Source organism: Drosophila montana, unplaced genomic scaffold (genome assembly GCF_035044405.1).
Source record: "Drosophila montana isolate Dmon_TW-CO22-7 unplaced genomic scaffold, ASM3504440v1 contig_1455_1, whole genome shotgun sequence".
Lineage (NCBI taxonomy): Eukaryota > Metazoa > Arthropoda > Insecta > Diptera > Drosophilidae > Drosophila > Drosophila montana.
This window is the reverse complement of record NW_026996406.1, coordinates 399147-413030: the sequence shown is the minus strand read 5'-3', so window position 1 is coordinate 413030 and position 13884 is coordinate 399147. Positions and strand designations below refer to the sequence as shown.

The 13884-nt window shown below is 49.5% G+C and overlaps 1 protein-coding gene across 3 annotated transcripts; it reads right to left on the bottom strand.

Moving 5' to 3' along the window:
* Positions 1-405: 405 nt before the first annotated feature.
* teq (Tequila) lies at positions 406-13637 on the bottom strand. Of its 3 annotated transcripts, XM_064687522.1 has the most exons (16): positions 11603-12070; positions 10774-11544; positions 9295-9522; positions 8772-9239; positions 7943-8713; positions 7567-7794; positions 7044-7511; positions 6251-6985; positions 5708-6190; positions 3398-5644; positions 2945-3336; positions 2733-2888; positions 1883-2666; positions 1730-1822; positions 798-881; positions 406-737 (listed from the first exon to the last, which is right to left on the bottom strand). In XM_064687522.1, the coding sequence occupies exons 1-16, from the start codon at positions 12063-12065 to the stop codon at positions 601-603; spliced, it is 8508 nt and encodes a 2835-aa protein (XP_064543592.1). In that variant the 5' UTR covers positions 12066-12070; the 3' UTR covers positions 406-600. The 3 variants fall into 3 exon arrangements, with proteins under 3 accessions (XP_064543592.1, XP_064543577.1, XP_064543585.1); XM_064687507.1 differs by lacking the exons at positions 7943-8713; positions 8772-9239; positions 9295-9522; positions 10774-11544; positions 11603-12070 and adding an exon at positions 12503-12726; XM_064687515.1 differs by lacking the exons at positions 5708-6190; positions 6251-6985; positions 7044-7511; ... (4 more) ...; positions 10774-11544; positions 11603-12070 and adding exons at positions 12761-13298; positions 13441-13637.
* Positions 13638-13884: the final 247 nt, after the last annotated feature.

Sequence of the window (13884 nt, the reverse complement as noted above, 5' to 3'; positions counted from 1 at the left end):
TTGCATGAGAATTGGGGAAAGGTAACAAAAAAGGAAGCGACAGGGGGCGGCAGTTGTAAGTGCACTCTTTCGTTCAGTTCGTTGCGTAGCTCGCGCTGATCATTAGTTAATTAAGTTAATTGTTCAGCTTTTGCTGAGCCACTCGCACCCGCACAATGCGAATGAACCAAATCGCCCGCCAACCCTAACCCCTTTGCCCACGACCAGCAGTGTCAATTGAGCACGCGTGTGTGTGTGTGTGAGTGTGTATGTACGCTTGAGCTGACCATTCAATTGCTTGAGCCACAAAACTGAGTACATTTGTTGGAAAGAGGAAGCTTTCGGTTGGCAATGGATGTGTGTAGAGACGGCGGAGGGAGGGGGTTCGGGATGAGTCGACATGTGAATTAAATTTACTCAGCATCGTTTTCGTTGTTATTGTTGTGCGCTTTATTAGCATTGATTATGTGCTTAATCTACGTGCCTGCCCCCTGCCCCACACCTTGGATAAAAATATAAAAAAAAATCGCACAATTTTTATAGCCTACATGCAGGTGCTGCCATAAATATAAGTAGCTTGTGGCAGAGATGGGGCCTAAATTTATAAAGCTTGTGATTCATTCAAAAGCGCAGCAAACTCTGGTTGATCTTCTCATAGATCCAATCGATATAGTGACAGACGCGCACATAGACGCCAGGTCGGTTCTGATAGCCGCAGTGCTGTCCCCAGGATATGATGCCATAGAGTGTTTCGCCATCTGCAAGGAGCACACGATTATTGAAGTTCGGTAAGGTGAAGTAAGCTGGACACTACTTACCCTCATCTGAGCAGACGAGCGGGCCGCCAGAGTCCCCCTCGCAGGCATCGACGCTTTCGTCCATGGAGCCGGCGCAGAACATGCCTAATTAGAGCAGAAATAGTTAAAGGTTTAAACTGATAACATTGGTTTATTTTAGAGGGACACTATTCCGGCCCCATAAAGAATATATATTCTTGAACAGTAGAGGCATATTTGTCATTTTATCAATCAATCGAGTGCATATATAGATTCTATACAAATCATATAAAAGTCAGCTTATATGGAAGAGAGTATATAATTATACAGGTATTATATATGTTTGTGTGTGTATGCATGTGTGTGTGTGTGCGGGGTTGCGTGTTAGTGTATGCATGTATGTATGTGTGCGTATATGACTATATGTATGCATGCATGTTTGTTTTCTAATACCAAACGCAGACCAAGCCTATTTGTCGCTGTGCTGCAGATTTAAATAAAACGAATTTCTGCCAAGTGCTCTCCTCCTCGATTCTCAAGAATTCAAGTAGGCCTTGCTGAAATTCAACGAGGCAGGCAACGTTGGCTCCAACGGCCTGTGCAGGAGCAACTGTGGAGGAGGCGGAGGAGCAGGAGGCGGCTGTGCAGGAGAAGGTGGGCGGGTAGATGTAGATATGTATGTAGATGTATGTATGTAGATGTATGTATGTAGATGTATGTATGTAGATGTATGTATGTAGATGTATGTATGTAGATGTATGTATGTAGATGTATGTATGTATGTAGGTGTATGTATGTAGATGTATGTATGTAGATGTATGTATGTAGATGTATGTATGTAGATATATGTATGTAGATGTATGTATGTAGATGTATGTATGTAGATGTATGTATGTATGTATGTATGTATGTATGTATGTATGTATGTATGTATGTATGTATGTATGTATGTATGTATGCACGCACGCACGTACCTTCGGTCATGGCATCGCCGTAGACATTCATTTGCTTGCACGTCGCATCCGGCAAAATAGGCAGCTGGGCAGCTCTCAGTTCCTGGGAGGGAGCTGCAAGCAAAGACACCAGTTAATACCCCAACAAAGAGTCATTGCCAGCTGTTTACTCACTGGACATGCCTGATTTGATGGAGCCCCAGCCGGAGATGGTGCAAGTGCGATTCTCGACCAGCGGTGCACCACGCTCCGGCAAACAAATTGGCTGCACGTAGTCGCTGAACTTAAGCGGTGTCTTGAGCACCACGACGGCAATGTCGTTGTTCATGTGTGTGGGCTGCCGGAATTGCTCGTGTGTGTACCAGTTCTCGATGAACACATCCACCTCCGAGTGCTCCGCAATGTTGGCATAGTGATCGCCGACGCGCACAAAATAGGCGCCCTTCGGATGCCCGTAGAGGCAGTGGGCGGCGGTAAGCAGATGCCGCTTGGAGATGACGACAGCTCCGCACCAGTGGCTAGAGATGCCGCCGCGTCCACGCGTGCGTATCGTGGCCTGCCACGGATGACGGCCACGGCGAGCCACGCTGCCCTGCACCACACGCTGTTCCGGATGCGCAAACTCATCGGTCAGGTCGTCCTTGAAGATGCCACAGCGTCGCGGTGTGCGCAATGCCTTGCTCGATCTCTCCCAGAGCCCAATGTCGGAGAGACTAACTCGGGCCGATTGGCCAACCGGGCTGTCCTTGTCCAAGGCCTGTAGACGAGTGCGTTGCCGTGACTGGCGCGGCGGCGGTCCGGCGGTGCAGCGCAGACCCACATCCTCGGTGTGATTGCAGTTGTGCTCGCCCCAGTTCCAGTGTCGGCACATGTCAATGCTCGTCTCGTTGCCCTGGCATAGAACCTGATCCAGCCAGATGGGTCCACTGCCCGGACCGAAAATGTTCTTTTCAATTTTCTAGAAAAAAGTGGAAGGAATTGAAATTCTTCGGTTTCCGGTTGTTTCCGGCAAGGCACCACTTACAGCTGCTCCATAGTAGCCCAGATTATTGCAGGCCACCTGCGCAGATTTTAGATTGAAATCATCATCGCAAACGGTGCCCCAAACGCCGTGATACTTGACCTCCAGGCGACCCTCGATCGGGCTGCGTCCGCCCTCCAGACGGTACTCAATGGGCGCCTAAAAAAGTACGGCTAAGTCTAAAATTCTATAGCTGAAAACCCGGCACTACGGACCTTGCAAACGGCATCGCTCTCGTCCGACTTGTCCGCACAATCCTCGGTGTGGTCGCAGACAAAAGCGGGCGGTATGCACTCCTTTGAGGTCTGACACAGCCAGAAATTGTTGGGACACTTCAGCACGGGCACCTTGCAGACCACGCCCACCACCTCATCAACGCCACAGTTGTGCACACCCCAGCCCTTGAAGTTGCAATCCTTTAGCTGTGTCTCATTGCCCCGACACTCGAGCTCATCCATGGCATAGTTGAAGTTCCGCCCGGGTGGCTCATAGTAGGAGTTGCCACGCACCTCAGCTGCGCCCATCTTAAATCCCAGCTCTCGGCAGACAACATCCGCATCACGCAATCCAAACTTATCATCGCAAACGTAGCCCCACTGGCCATTGACTGATAGGATAGAAAATATTACGATGCAATACAGTTAGTCATTAAATGTGGTTGAACTCACCCTTGACCTCAATGCGTCCCATGTGCGGACTCTCGCCGCCCGTCAGGCGCACCTGATAGCCCAGATGATCACACTGTTGCTCATCCCGCCGATTGCCACAGTTGTTGACGCCATCGCAGACTTCCATTTTCTTTACACACTTGCCACCGCCGCAATCAAACTCGCAGGGCTCATCAAAATTACCGCGAACACTGATTTGTGGGCTACGTGGCGTGGTGGCTTCCGCATTTGGATTGGGCAGAAAGTCCGGCTCTTCCTCAAAGTCTGGCTGCGGCTCTGGCTGTTGTGGTTGCTCCTCAGTTTTGGTGGGAAAGGGATTGGGTACATTGGGATGGCTGCTATGGTAAAGGCGGCTGTGCTCGTGGGGATGATGGTGGTGGTGCAGGTGTTGGTGGGGGTGGTGTTGGTGTTGGTGGTGTTGTTTGGGTTGATGCTGATCGTCTGGCTTATCAAACGGATCGGGCATATTTGGATGACGCTTGTGGAAGTCACGACTGTGACCCCATGTGTGCCAGTTGTTGGAATTTGAATTTGGATAGGATTTCGTACTGGTGTCGGTATCCACTCTACGTGTGCCCCGTTGGAAGTCAGTCGTGTCATAGCCGGATGCGTAAGTCGTCGGATTTAGGGTTTGCTCAGTGCGCGCCGTTTCACCCGCATCTGGAACAACAGAGTCATCGTCAGCAATGTCCAAGCTTTCCTGTTCGCCCGCCACAATCAGTTCAACCTCATCGTCCGGCGTCTGTCTGCCCCGATGCGGGTCTTTGCTCGTCGTGGTCGTAGTAGGGTTGGGAGTCGTGCTAGTCGGTGGCTTGGCAATAGCGGACGCAATGGCGGATTCAGCCCGCTCAGCGAGTGCTTCCTGCGCATTGCCGCTGTGATTGAAATAGGGGCGCAGCATCAAACGCAACGCCTCACCGAGCGCTACCTTCGAGGGAGTTTCTGCTGCGGGAGCAGCACCTCGTGGTGGATTGTAAAACTGATGGTTGAAGGGCGGTGGCCTCAAGCCGATTCTCTCTGTGGTGGTCGTGGTCTCCGAATCACCGTAATCTGCTTCATCATAATCTCCCCCGTCGATAAAAGGATCAGGTTCGCGGGCACGTGGTGGCACCTTGCTCCAGGAAGCATTCTGCGAATGCGCAACTCCCGCATAGGGCGGACTATAGTGTGGGTGATTGGCTGGATTAGCAGGTGTGGCATTGAACACAGGTGGATAAATCGGGAATGTGCGGAGATTTGAAGGCGTAGAGCTGGTGATGGGAATTGTCGTTGTTGTCTCGGGCAGAGATGGGCGGGAGGGTGGCTGCAATCCACCATACAAATTGGATTCATTAGCCTCAGGATGGGGCTGACCACGATAGGTGGGACTGTGATTGGCAGGCACAGAGGGAACGGGAGGAGGAGCTTGACGGAAAGTAGGATAAGGCTGATCTACAGTTGCTTGGGTATCCACATCGGGATTATAGTCGTCCAGGTCTAGTGGTCTCTGTCCTGGTAGTGTACGGGCAGGAGGATTGGGTTGTGGGCGAATTGGAGTAAAGCCAGAGGGCTGAGCTGGAGGTGTAGGCGGTTGCAGACCACCATACAAATTCGATTCAACCGCTGGCGGATAAGACTGACCATGAAAAGTAGGATTATGATTAGCGGGCACAGAGGGATAAGGAGGACGGAAATGCTCGCGAGGCTGTTGATGCGATCCGCTTGGCAGCTGATCCCTAGGATAAGTGAGACGTGGCTCTTCAGCATGTCTATCGGGCTGGTAGTCAAGATCTAAGGGCTGCTGTCCCGCTAGACTAGCCGCGGGGTAGCTTCTTTGAGGGTTGTATGGTGCCGTATGCCAGTCATTTGTCTGGGAGCGACTGAAATTCTGACGTGACGAGTGCGCAGTCTCCACGGGCTGGGCATAGTAAACATTGCTTGTGGTGGGCTCCATGGGCGCCAGTGGCGTTTTATATATTGAATTTGTGGTAGTCGGTTGATAATTACGATTCGGCTGCAGTGAACCCTCCACATAGAGCACGCTCTGTGTAGGCGCCTGTCGATTGTAGGAGCTCCCCTGGCCAGACCAGCCGTTGGCGAGTGTCTGCTGTGTGTCCTGCCCAAAGTCAATACCCGACGGACGTTCCATATTCATGTCACTCCAGCGACTTCCGCCTCTGACAACGGTCGTCTTAATGCCCGAACCACTGCCGTACTGATCGGCAGCACCGTAAATCGGTTGGACATACGCCTTCGGCTCGCGAGCGTCTGTAAGAATCAGGGATTATTCGTGAAATGCGGAAAAAATAACGGGTAATGAATGTTAGTAACCATGACGCAGATCTATCCAACCATAGGAGGACACTGCTTGCTCTGAATGATAGTCACAGCGATCGTGTGTGGGCACCTGCGTGCCCGGCACACACAGACGCCGCGATACACTGAAAACCTGACCACCGGGACAATCGAGGAGTATCGCCTCTGAGCTATGGGCTGAACAGCTGATAAATTTGTGCGGCAACGTCGGATGCTGATAGTTGCCCGTCAAGCCAAAGGGACAGCTGATCCTAACGCCAGTTCCCACATGCTGAAGCTGCTGCCACCACTCGTAGAAGATCTGCAGCTCACTTAATAAGTAAACGCGATCGATGCGCTGCACTTGCTCCTGAGGTTGACATCTGCGCTGCGACAGGCTAAAGTGTTGACCATGGGGACAGCTCTGGAGGCGCGTGATGCCCGCCTCACAGCTCAAGTACTGCGTACAGTCAAAGGGATAGGCGTGATTGCCCACAGTAGCACGTGGACAACTTATAGCTGTAACGGGACAAGATCATCAGGTTTCCGCCCTTCCTGATTATTAACGGGCCAACTCACACTCCAGCTGCTCCAGGCTAAGCTGCTCTGCGCCGCCTAACAAGGACACGCGATCTGCAGCCAGAACGAGCTCCACTGACAGGCAATAGCCACGCGAGAGACTAAAAACCTCATTGGGTAGGCACTGCCTGATCGTTGTATGTCCCTTATCGCAATACAGATAGCTCTTGGCATCAAAGGGATGTGCATAAAGGCCATAGACGTGGTCAGGGCAAGCCAAACGATAGGAGGGAACAGTGATGGGATTGGATCCAGCTGTCGCAACTAAATACGTAGTTCTGCCCGCACAATTCGCTTGGGTGGCGTGATCGCAGACGCTCCGTAATCTATTGAAAGCTGTACCGGATTCACAATCCTGAACAAATGTCTGGCCATTGGCGCAGTTTAGAAACTTGGTGCAGTCGTAAGGATGCGGTTGAAGTCCACCAACACCAGATGGACATTCCACAACTCCGTTAACAGAATGTAGCTCTCGACCCTCAGCCACTGCGTGTTCTTGGTATAACTCATGCTGAGTCTCTGTTAGATACTCCACCCGATCGTATGCGGCCACCAATTCATCCCTGGCCACGCAACGTCGTTGGGATATGCTGAAGACCTCCCCCTTTTCACAGCTCTCAATGGAGGTCTGTTGATCGCGACAGTTTAAGTACTTGGTGCAATCAAAGGGATGCAAATAGTATCCAAGTGCATTTGCGGGACAGGTGACAGTGGTAAGATCTAGCAAAAAGTCAGCTGGGGAGCGGAAAATAATAAGGGTCACTCAAATATCCTGTTTTAAGGATTATCTTACTCGAGAGCTGAATATTTAGATAGGCATAGTCCAAAAAGTCATGTGACGTGAGCTGCTGGCGAGCCGCGCACCTGCGCGTTGATAGACTATAGACAGATTCCGCTGGGCAGGACTCCACCTGCAGCAGACCATTCTGACACAGCACAAAGTGGCCGGCATGGAATGGATAGGCGTAGTTGCCACGCAGATTGGGAGGACAGGACTTTAGTCCTGACTGAAAGGCCTGACTATCCGTGTAACTGTAGCTGCCTCCTTGAAAGCTGAGCTCCGAAAAAAACTTGACGCGTTCCGCTCGGGTCACTTGTCTACGCGGTCGACAAGCCCGTTGAGAAAAGCTATATGCCATATCCTCTCCACAACTCAAAATGGACATCTCTCCTCCAGCGTCGCAGCGAACATACTTCCCAGCATCGTAGGGGTATAGGTGAAGACCATCCGTGCCCGCCGGACAGCGGGTCAGCATCAGAGCTGAAGAGGGTACGGCTCAAAAGGTGTGAAGACCGGATAATATGAGGTCACTTACAATATTCGTGGCTGATCTCGGAGACAATGTAGGTCACATAGTCGCTATACACAGATTGTGCCTTGAGCTGACAATAACCTTTGGATATACTAAAGACGTGGCCAGGAATACAGCTCTGGACAGCCACTTTGCCAGCCTTACAATTGAGGAACTTGGTCTGATCGAAGGGATGAACAAACAGACCTTCGACGCCTCCAGGACAGAGTAGATCACTCAGCCGGGCGGCAGCTGGGAGGATTCGTTAGGATTACAAACTAAGCAAGCAAAAAAACGAGCAACTGGAAGCGCATGAAAAGCAAAAGATGATACCAAAACCCAAATGAGAAGCGAATGGAGAAAGCAAAGGAAAGCGCAGGCAAATAGGTGATCAACTTACAGAACGAATCAGTTTGGGTAGAGAGGGTTCCTGTGGGAACACAATTTAAACTGAGGCCATCGAATATCTCACCCGACCGGCATTGCTCAAGACGGGGCTGTACACCAATTACACATTTGATATACTTGTGAGGATCCTTGGGATACGGAAATAAGCCGCGAGCTCCTTCCGGGCAACTAGCTCCGTTAAACGATCCGTTCACATCAACTGATGATCCCTCTTGATGGCCCGTAGGTGAGCCGCCGCTGACATGACCGCTAGAACCACTGTAAGTTATCTTGCCTTCGCCCGTATACGAGCGACCCTCGCCGCAGTCCACCTTTTCTTTGAAGTCACAGACCAATAGCGATGCGCTAAAGGCTGTTCCAGGTCCACAGTCCTGAATAAAAGTTTGCCCATTCGCGCAATTCAGGAACTTGGTGCAATCGTAGGGATGACTGTGAAGGCCACTAGCGCCTGGAGGGCAAGTAGCTTCTCCTTGCGGATTTTGTGCCTTAGACTGCAACTGACGACCCTCAGTCACTGCGTGTTCTTGGAAGAACTCATGCTGAGTCTCTGTTAGATACTCCACCCGATCGTATGCGGCCACCAATTCATCCCTGGCCACGCAACGTCGTTGGGATATGCTGAAGACCTCCCCCTTTTCACAGCTCTCAATGGAGGTCTGTTGATCGCGACAGTTTAAGTACTTGGTGCAATCAAAGGGATGCAAATAGTATCCAAGTGCATTTGCGGGACAGGTGACAGTGGTAAGGTCTAGCAAAAGGTCAGCTGGGGAGCGGAAAATAATAAGGGTCACTTGAACATCCTGTCTTAGGAATAATCTTACTCGAGAGCTGAATATTTAGATAGGCATAGTCCAAAAAGTCATGTGACGAGAGCTGCTGGCGAGCCGCGCACCTGCGCGTGGATAGACTGTAAACAGATCCCGCTGGGCAGGACTCCACCTGCAGCAGACCATTCTGACACAGCACAAAGTGGCCGGCATGGAATGGATAGGCGTAGTTGCCGCGCAGATTGGGTGGACAGGACTTTAGTCCTGACTGGAAGATCTGACTATCAGTGTAACTGTAGCTGCCTCCTTGAAAGCTGAGCTCCGAAAAAAACTTGACGCGTTCCGCTCGGGTCACTTGTCTACGCGGTCGACAAGCCCGTTGAGTGAAGCTATACGCCTTATCCTCTCCACAACTCAAAATGGACATCTCTCCTCCAGCTTCGCAGCGAACATACTTCCCAGCATCGTAGGGGTATAGGTGGAGACCATCCGTGCCCGCCGGACAGCGGGTCAGCATCAGAGCTGAAGAGGGTACGGCTCAAAAGGTGTGAAGACCGGATAATACGAGGTCACTTACAATATTCGTGGCTGATCTCGGAGACAATGTAGGTCACATAGTCGCTATACACAGATTGTGCCTTGAGCTGACAATAACCTTTGGATATACTAAAGACGTGGCCAGGAATACAGCTCTGGACAGCCACTTTGCCAGCCTTACAATTGAGGAACTTGGTCTGATCGAAGGGATGAACAAACAGACCTTCGACGCCTCCGGGACAGAGTAGATCACTCAGCCGGGCGGCTGCTGGGAGGATTTGTTAGGATTACAAACTAAACAAGCAAAAACAAGTAAGAGGCTCTAGTCGGGAGTTCCTGACTAGGGGATACCCTGAACCCTCTTCTACCAACACCAAATGTAGCTCGCACTAAGAGCGAGTTCGCTTAAGCAGAAAACAAAATTAAATGAATTAATTTAAAAAAAAAAAAAAAGGGGTCTCTCCTTCTGTTGCACGAAGTACAAATGTCGGCGCCGGCTGGATCGGACTATTATATCATCTAGCTGCCATAGGAACGATCGGTCGAAAAGTAAGTTCTTATATAAAAAACTTTTTTCTTTATAAAGATATCCTAATACTCCCTATATTTATGATAAATTTGTTTTAAATCGACATTATCTATTTTCTACATCTATCAACAATATTATTGGTCAAAATTTATTTAAAAATAGTCCCCTCAAATATCCCATTTAGATTTAGGCCGAAATTTCCCATTCGCATAAATCGGTCAAAACTCAACCGATTTGAATGAGATATGGCTTTTGGATCATGGTTTTCCCTCTATAATAATCTGGCATTTAAATCTGACTTCATATTTTTTAGTCAAAATTCATGTAAAACTCTTACCCCAAGGATTTGTATAAAGACATAAGCCGAAATTTCCCACTCCCATAATTCGGTCAAAACTCAACCGATTTTCATGAGGCTTGGCTTTTAGTTCATGGTTTTCCCTCTATAATAATCTGGCATTTAAATCTGACTTCATATTTTTTAGTCGAAATTCATATCAAAATCTTACCCCTAGGATTCGTATATAGACATAAGTCGAAACTTCCCAGTCCCACAACTCGGTCAAAACTCAACCGATTTTCATGGGGCTTGTGTTTTTGTCCATGGTTTTCCCTCTTTAATAATCTGGCATTTAAATCTGACTTCATATTTTTTAGTCGAAATTCATATCAAAATCTTACCCCTAAGATTCGTATATAGACCTAAGTCGAAACTTCCCAGTCCCACAACTCGGTCAAAACTCCACAGATTTTCATACGGTTTGGCTCGTGTTTCAGGGTTTTGCCTCTAGATAAATTTGGCATCTAAATCTGGCAATAATCTCCTGGTTTTAATAGCTTTGCCTGATTTGCTTCAAACTTATTTTTAATGGGTTCAGGGTATAAAAAGCAACTGGAAGCGCATGAAAGGCAAAATATGATACCAAAACCCAAATGGGAAGCGAATGGAGAAAGCAAAGGAAAGCGCAGGCAAATAGGTGATCAACTTACAGAACGAATCAGTTTGGGTAGAGACGGTTCCTGTGGGAACACAATTTAAACTGAGGCCATCGAATACCTCACCCGACGGGCATTGCTCAAGACGGGGCTGCACACCAATTCCACATTTGATATACTTGTGAGGATCCTTGGGATACGGAAATAAGCCGCGAGCTCCTTCCGGGCAACTAGCTCCGTTAAACGATCCATTTACATCAACTGATGATCCGCCTTGATAGCCCGTAGGTGAGCCGCCGCTGACCTGACCGCTAGAACCACTGTAAGTTATCTTGCCTTCGCCCGTATACGAGCGACCCTCGCCGCAGTCCACCTTTTCTTTGAAGTCACAGACCAATAGCGATGCGCTAAAGGCTGTTCCAGGTCCACAGTCCTGAATAAAAGTTTGCCCATTCGCGCAATTCAGGAACTTGGTGCAATCGTAGGGATGCCTGTGAAGGCCACTAGCGCCTGGAGGGCAAGTAGCTTCTCCTTGCGGATTTTGTGCCTTAGACTGCAACTGACGACCCTCAGTCACTGCGTGTTCTTGGAAGAACTCATGCTGAGTCTCTGTTAGATACTCCACCCGATCGTATGCGGCCACCAATTCATCCCTGGCCACGCAACGTCGTTGGGATATGCTGAAGACCTCCCCCTTTTCACAGCTCTCAATGGAGGTCTGTTGATCGCGACAGTTTAAGTGCTTGGTGCAATCAAAGGGATGCAAATAGTATCCAAGTGCATTTGCGGGACAGGTGACAGTGGTAAGGTCTAGCAAAAGGTCAGCTGGGGAGCGGAAAATAATAAGGGTCACTTGAACATCCTGTCTTAGGAATAATCTTACTCGAGAGCTGAATATTTAGATAGGCATAGTCCAAAAAGTCATGTGACGAGAGCTGCTGGCGAGCCGCGCACCTGCGCGTGGATAGACTGTAAACAGATCCCGCTGGGCAGGACTCCACCTGCAGCAGACCATTCTGACACAGCACAAAGTGGCCGGCATGGAATGGATAGGCGTATTTGCCGCGCAGATTGGGTGGACAGGACTTTAGTCCTGACTGGAAGATCTGACTATCCGTGTAACTGTAGCTGCCTCCTTGAAAGCTGAGCTCCGAAAAAAACTTGACGCGTTCCGCTCGGGTCACTTGTCTACGCGGTCGACAAGCCCGTTGAGTGAAGCTATACGCCTTATCCTCTCCACAACTCAATATGGACATCTCGCCTCCAGCTGCACAGCGAACAAACTTCCCAGCATCGTAGGGGTATATGTGGAGACCATCCGTGCCCGCCGGACAGCGGGTCAGCATCAGAGCTGAAGAGGGTACGGCTCAAAAGGTGTGAAGACCGGATAACACGTGGTCACTTACAATATTCGTGGCTGATCTCGGAGACAATGTAGGTCACATAGTCGCTATACACAGATTGTGCCTTGAGCTGACAATTACCTTTGGATATACTAAAGACGTGGCCAGGAATACAGCTCTGGACAGCCACTTTGCCAGCCTTACAATTGAGGAACTTGGTTTGATCGAAGGGATGAACAAACAGACCTTCGACGCCTCCAGGACAGAGTAGATCACTCGACCGGGCGGCAGCTGGGAGGATTCGTTAGGATTACAAACTAAGCAAGCAAAAAAACGAGCAACTGGAAGCGAATGAAAAGCAAAAGATGATACCAAAAACCCAAATGAGAAGCGAATGGAGAAAGCAAAGCAAAGCGCAGATAGATAATAGTAAAACTTACAGGAGAAATCAGTTTGGGCAGAGAGGGCTCCGATGGGAACACAAATCAAGCTGTTGCCATCGAATAATTTACCCGTCGGGCATTGCTCGAGACGCGGCTGCACACCAATTCCACAAATTACATATTTATAGGGATCATTGGGGTAGGGAAATTGACCGCGAGCGCCTTCTGGACAAGTGAGTCCAGCAGAGGTGCCACCCGTTCGACCTAAGTTTGTGTTAGTTGAGGATGTGTCTTAAATGTAGGAGCCGGACGTACCTTGAGCTGATTCATCAACGTTGAAGTGACCATCTCCGCAATCCACCTTGTGCTTGTAGTCGCAAACCAACAGGGATGGACTGAAGGCTGTGCCGGGTCCACAGCTCTGGACAAAGGTCTGTCCATTGGCGCAGTTCAGGAACTTGGTGCAATCGTAGGGATGTGGCTGCAGGCCGTTCACGCCCGCTGCACACTTGGGCTGCGTATTCAGCTGCTGCATGCGAGCCGAGCGACCGGCCTGACCCTCACAGGCTACTTGGGACAGGTGGTCACAGGTTCCCGTTCGGGCATTAAAAGCCGTGCCCGGTGAACAGGTTTGTATAGTGGATCGACCATCTGCGCAGCTGATGAAACGATGACAATCGTGGGCATATGGCTTCAGTCCTCGAAACTGGGGCGGACAGGCCGCGGCGTCGCGTTCATAGATTGGCTGCTCTTGAGCTGGGGCATAGCTGGAATGCGGCGATGCTGATAACCCGGACTGCGTCGACTGTCCATCAGAATAGCTGCCAGGTTGATAAGCGAACGATTCGTGTTGCTGTCGAAGTCGCAATTGAGAACATTTTGTGTGTGATTATTATGGGTTTATATAGATTGAATGGATCAGTAGAGGAGACTTCCTGTTTATCCAGCATTGCATATCAATTCGTATCAATTGAATAATAATAAGCCATACTTACGGCCAGCACGAGGAGCGCCAGTCCGAGGCACAAAGCTCTCAAGATCATTTATATATATTTTCTATATATATATATAATTTATTTATATATTATTTTTATTTTCACTCAAACTGATAGCGTTGGCCCGAAAAGTGATACGAGGGAGATGCGCGCGAATTTCAATTTTAGCTGCCTCTGTCGCTGAGCTTCAAAACTCGACTGAGGCGACAGCCTCCGATTCTCCAACAATTCTCAATCTCAATTGGGCTGCCGCTGCCGCAGATAGACGGATGATGCTGCAGCGTAGCGCCAATTGAATGCCGCCTTATCGGTCGTGGCAATCTCTAGACCTTTTCGTTGTCGCTTATCATTTGTTTTGGTTCCACTTGTCATACCCTGTACCAATAGAAAACGCGTAGGAAAGGGTATCAAGTTGCGCAAACAGAAGCCAGCATCTTCGTTCCT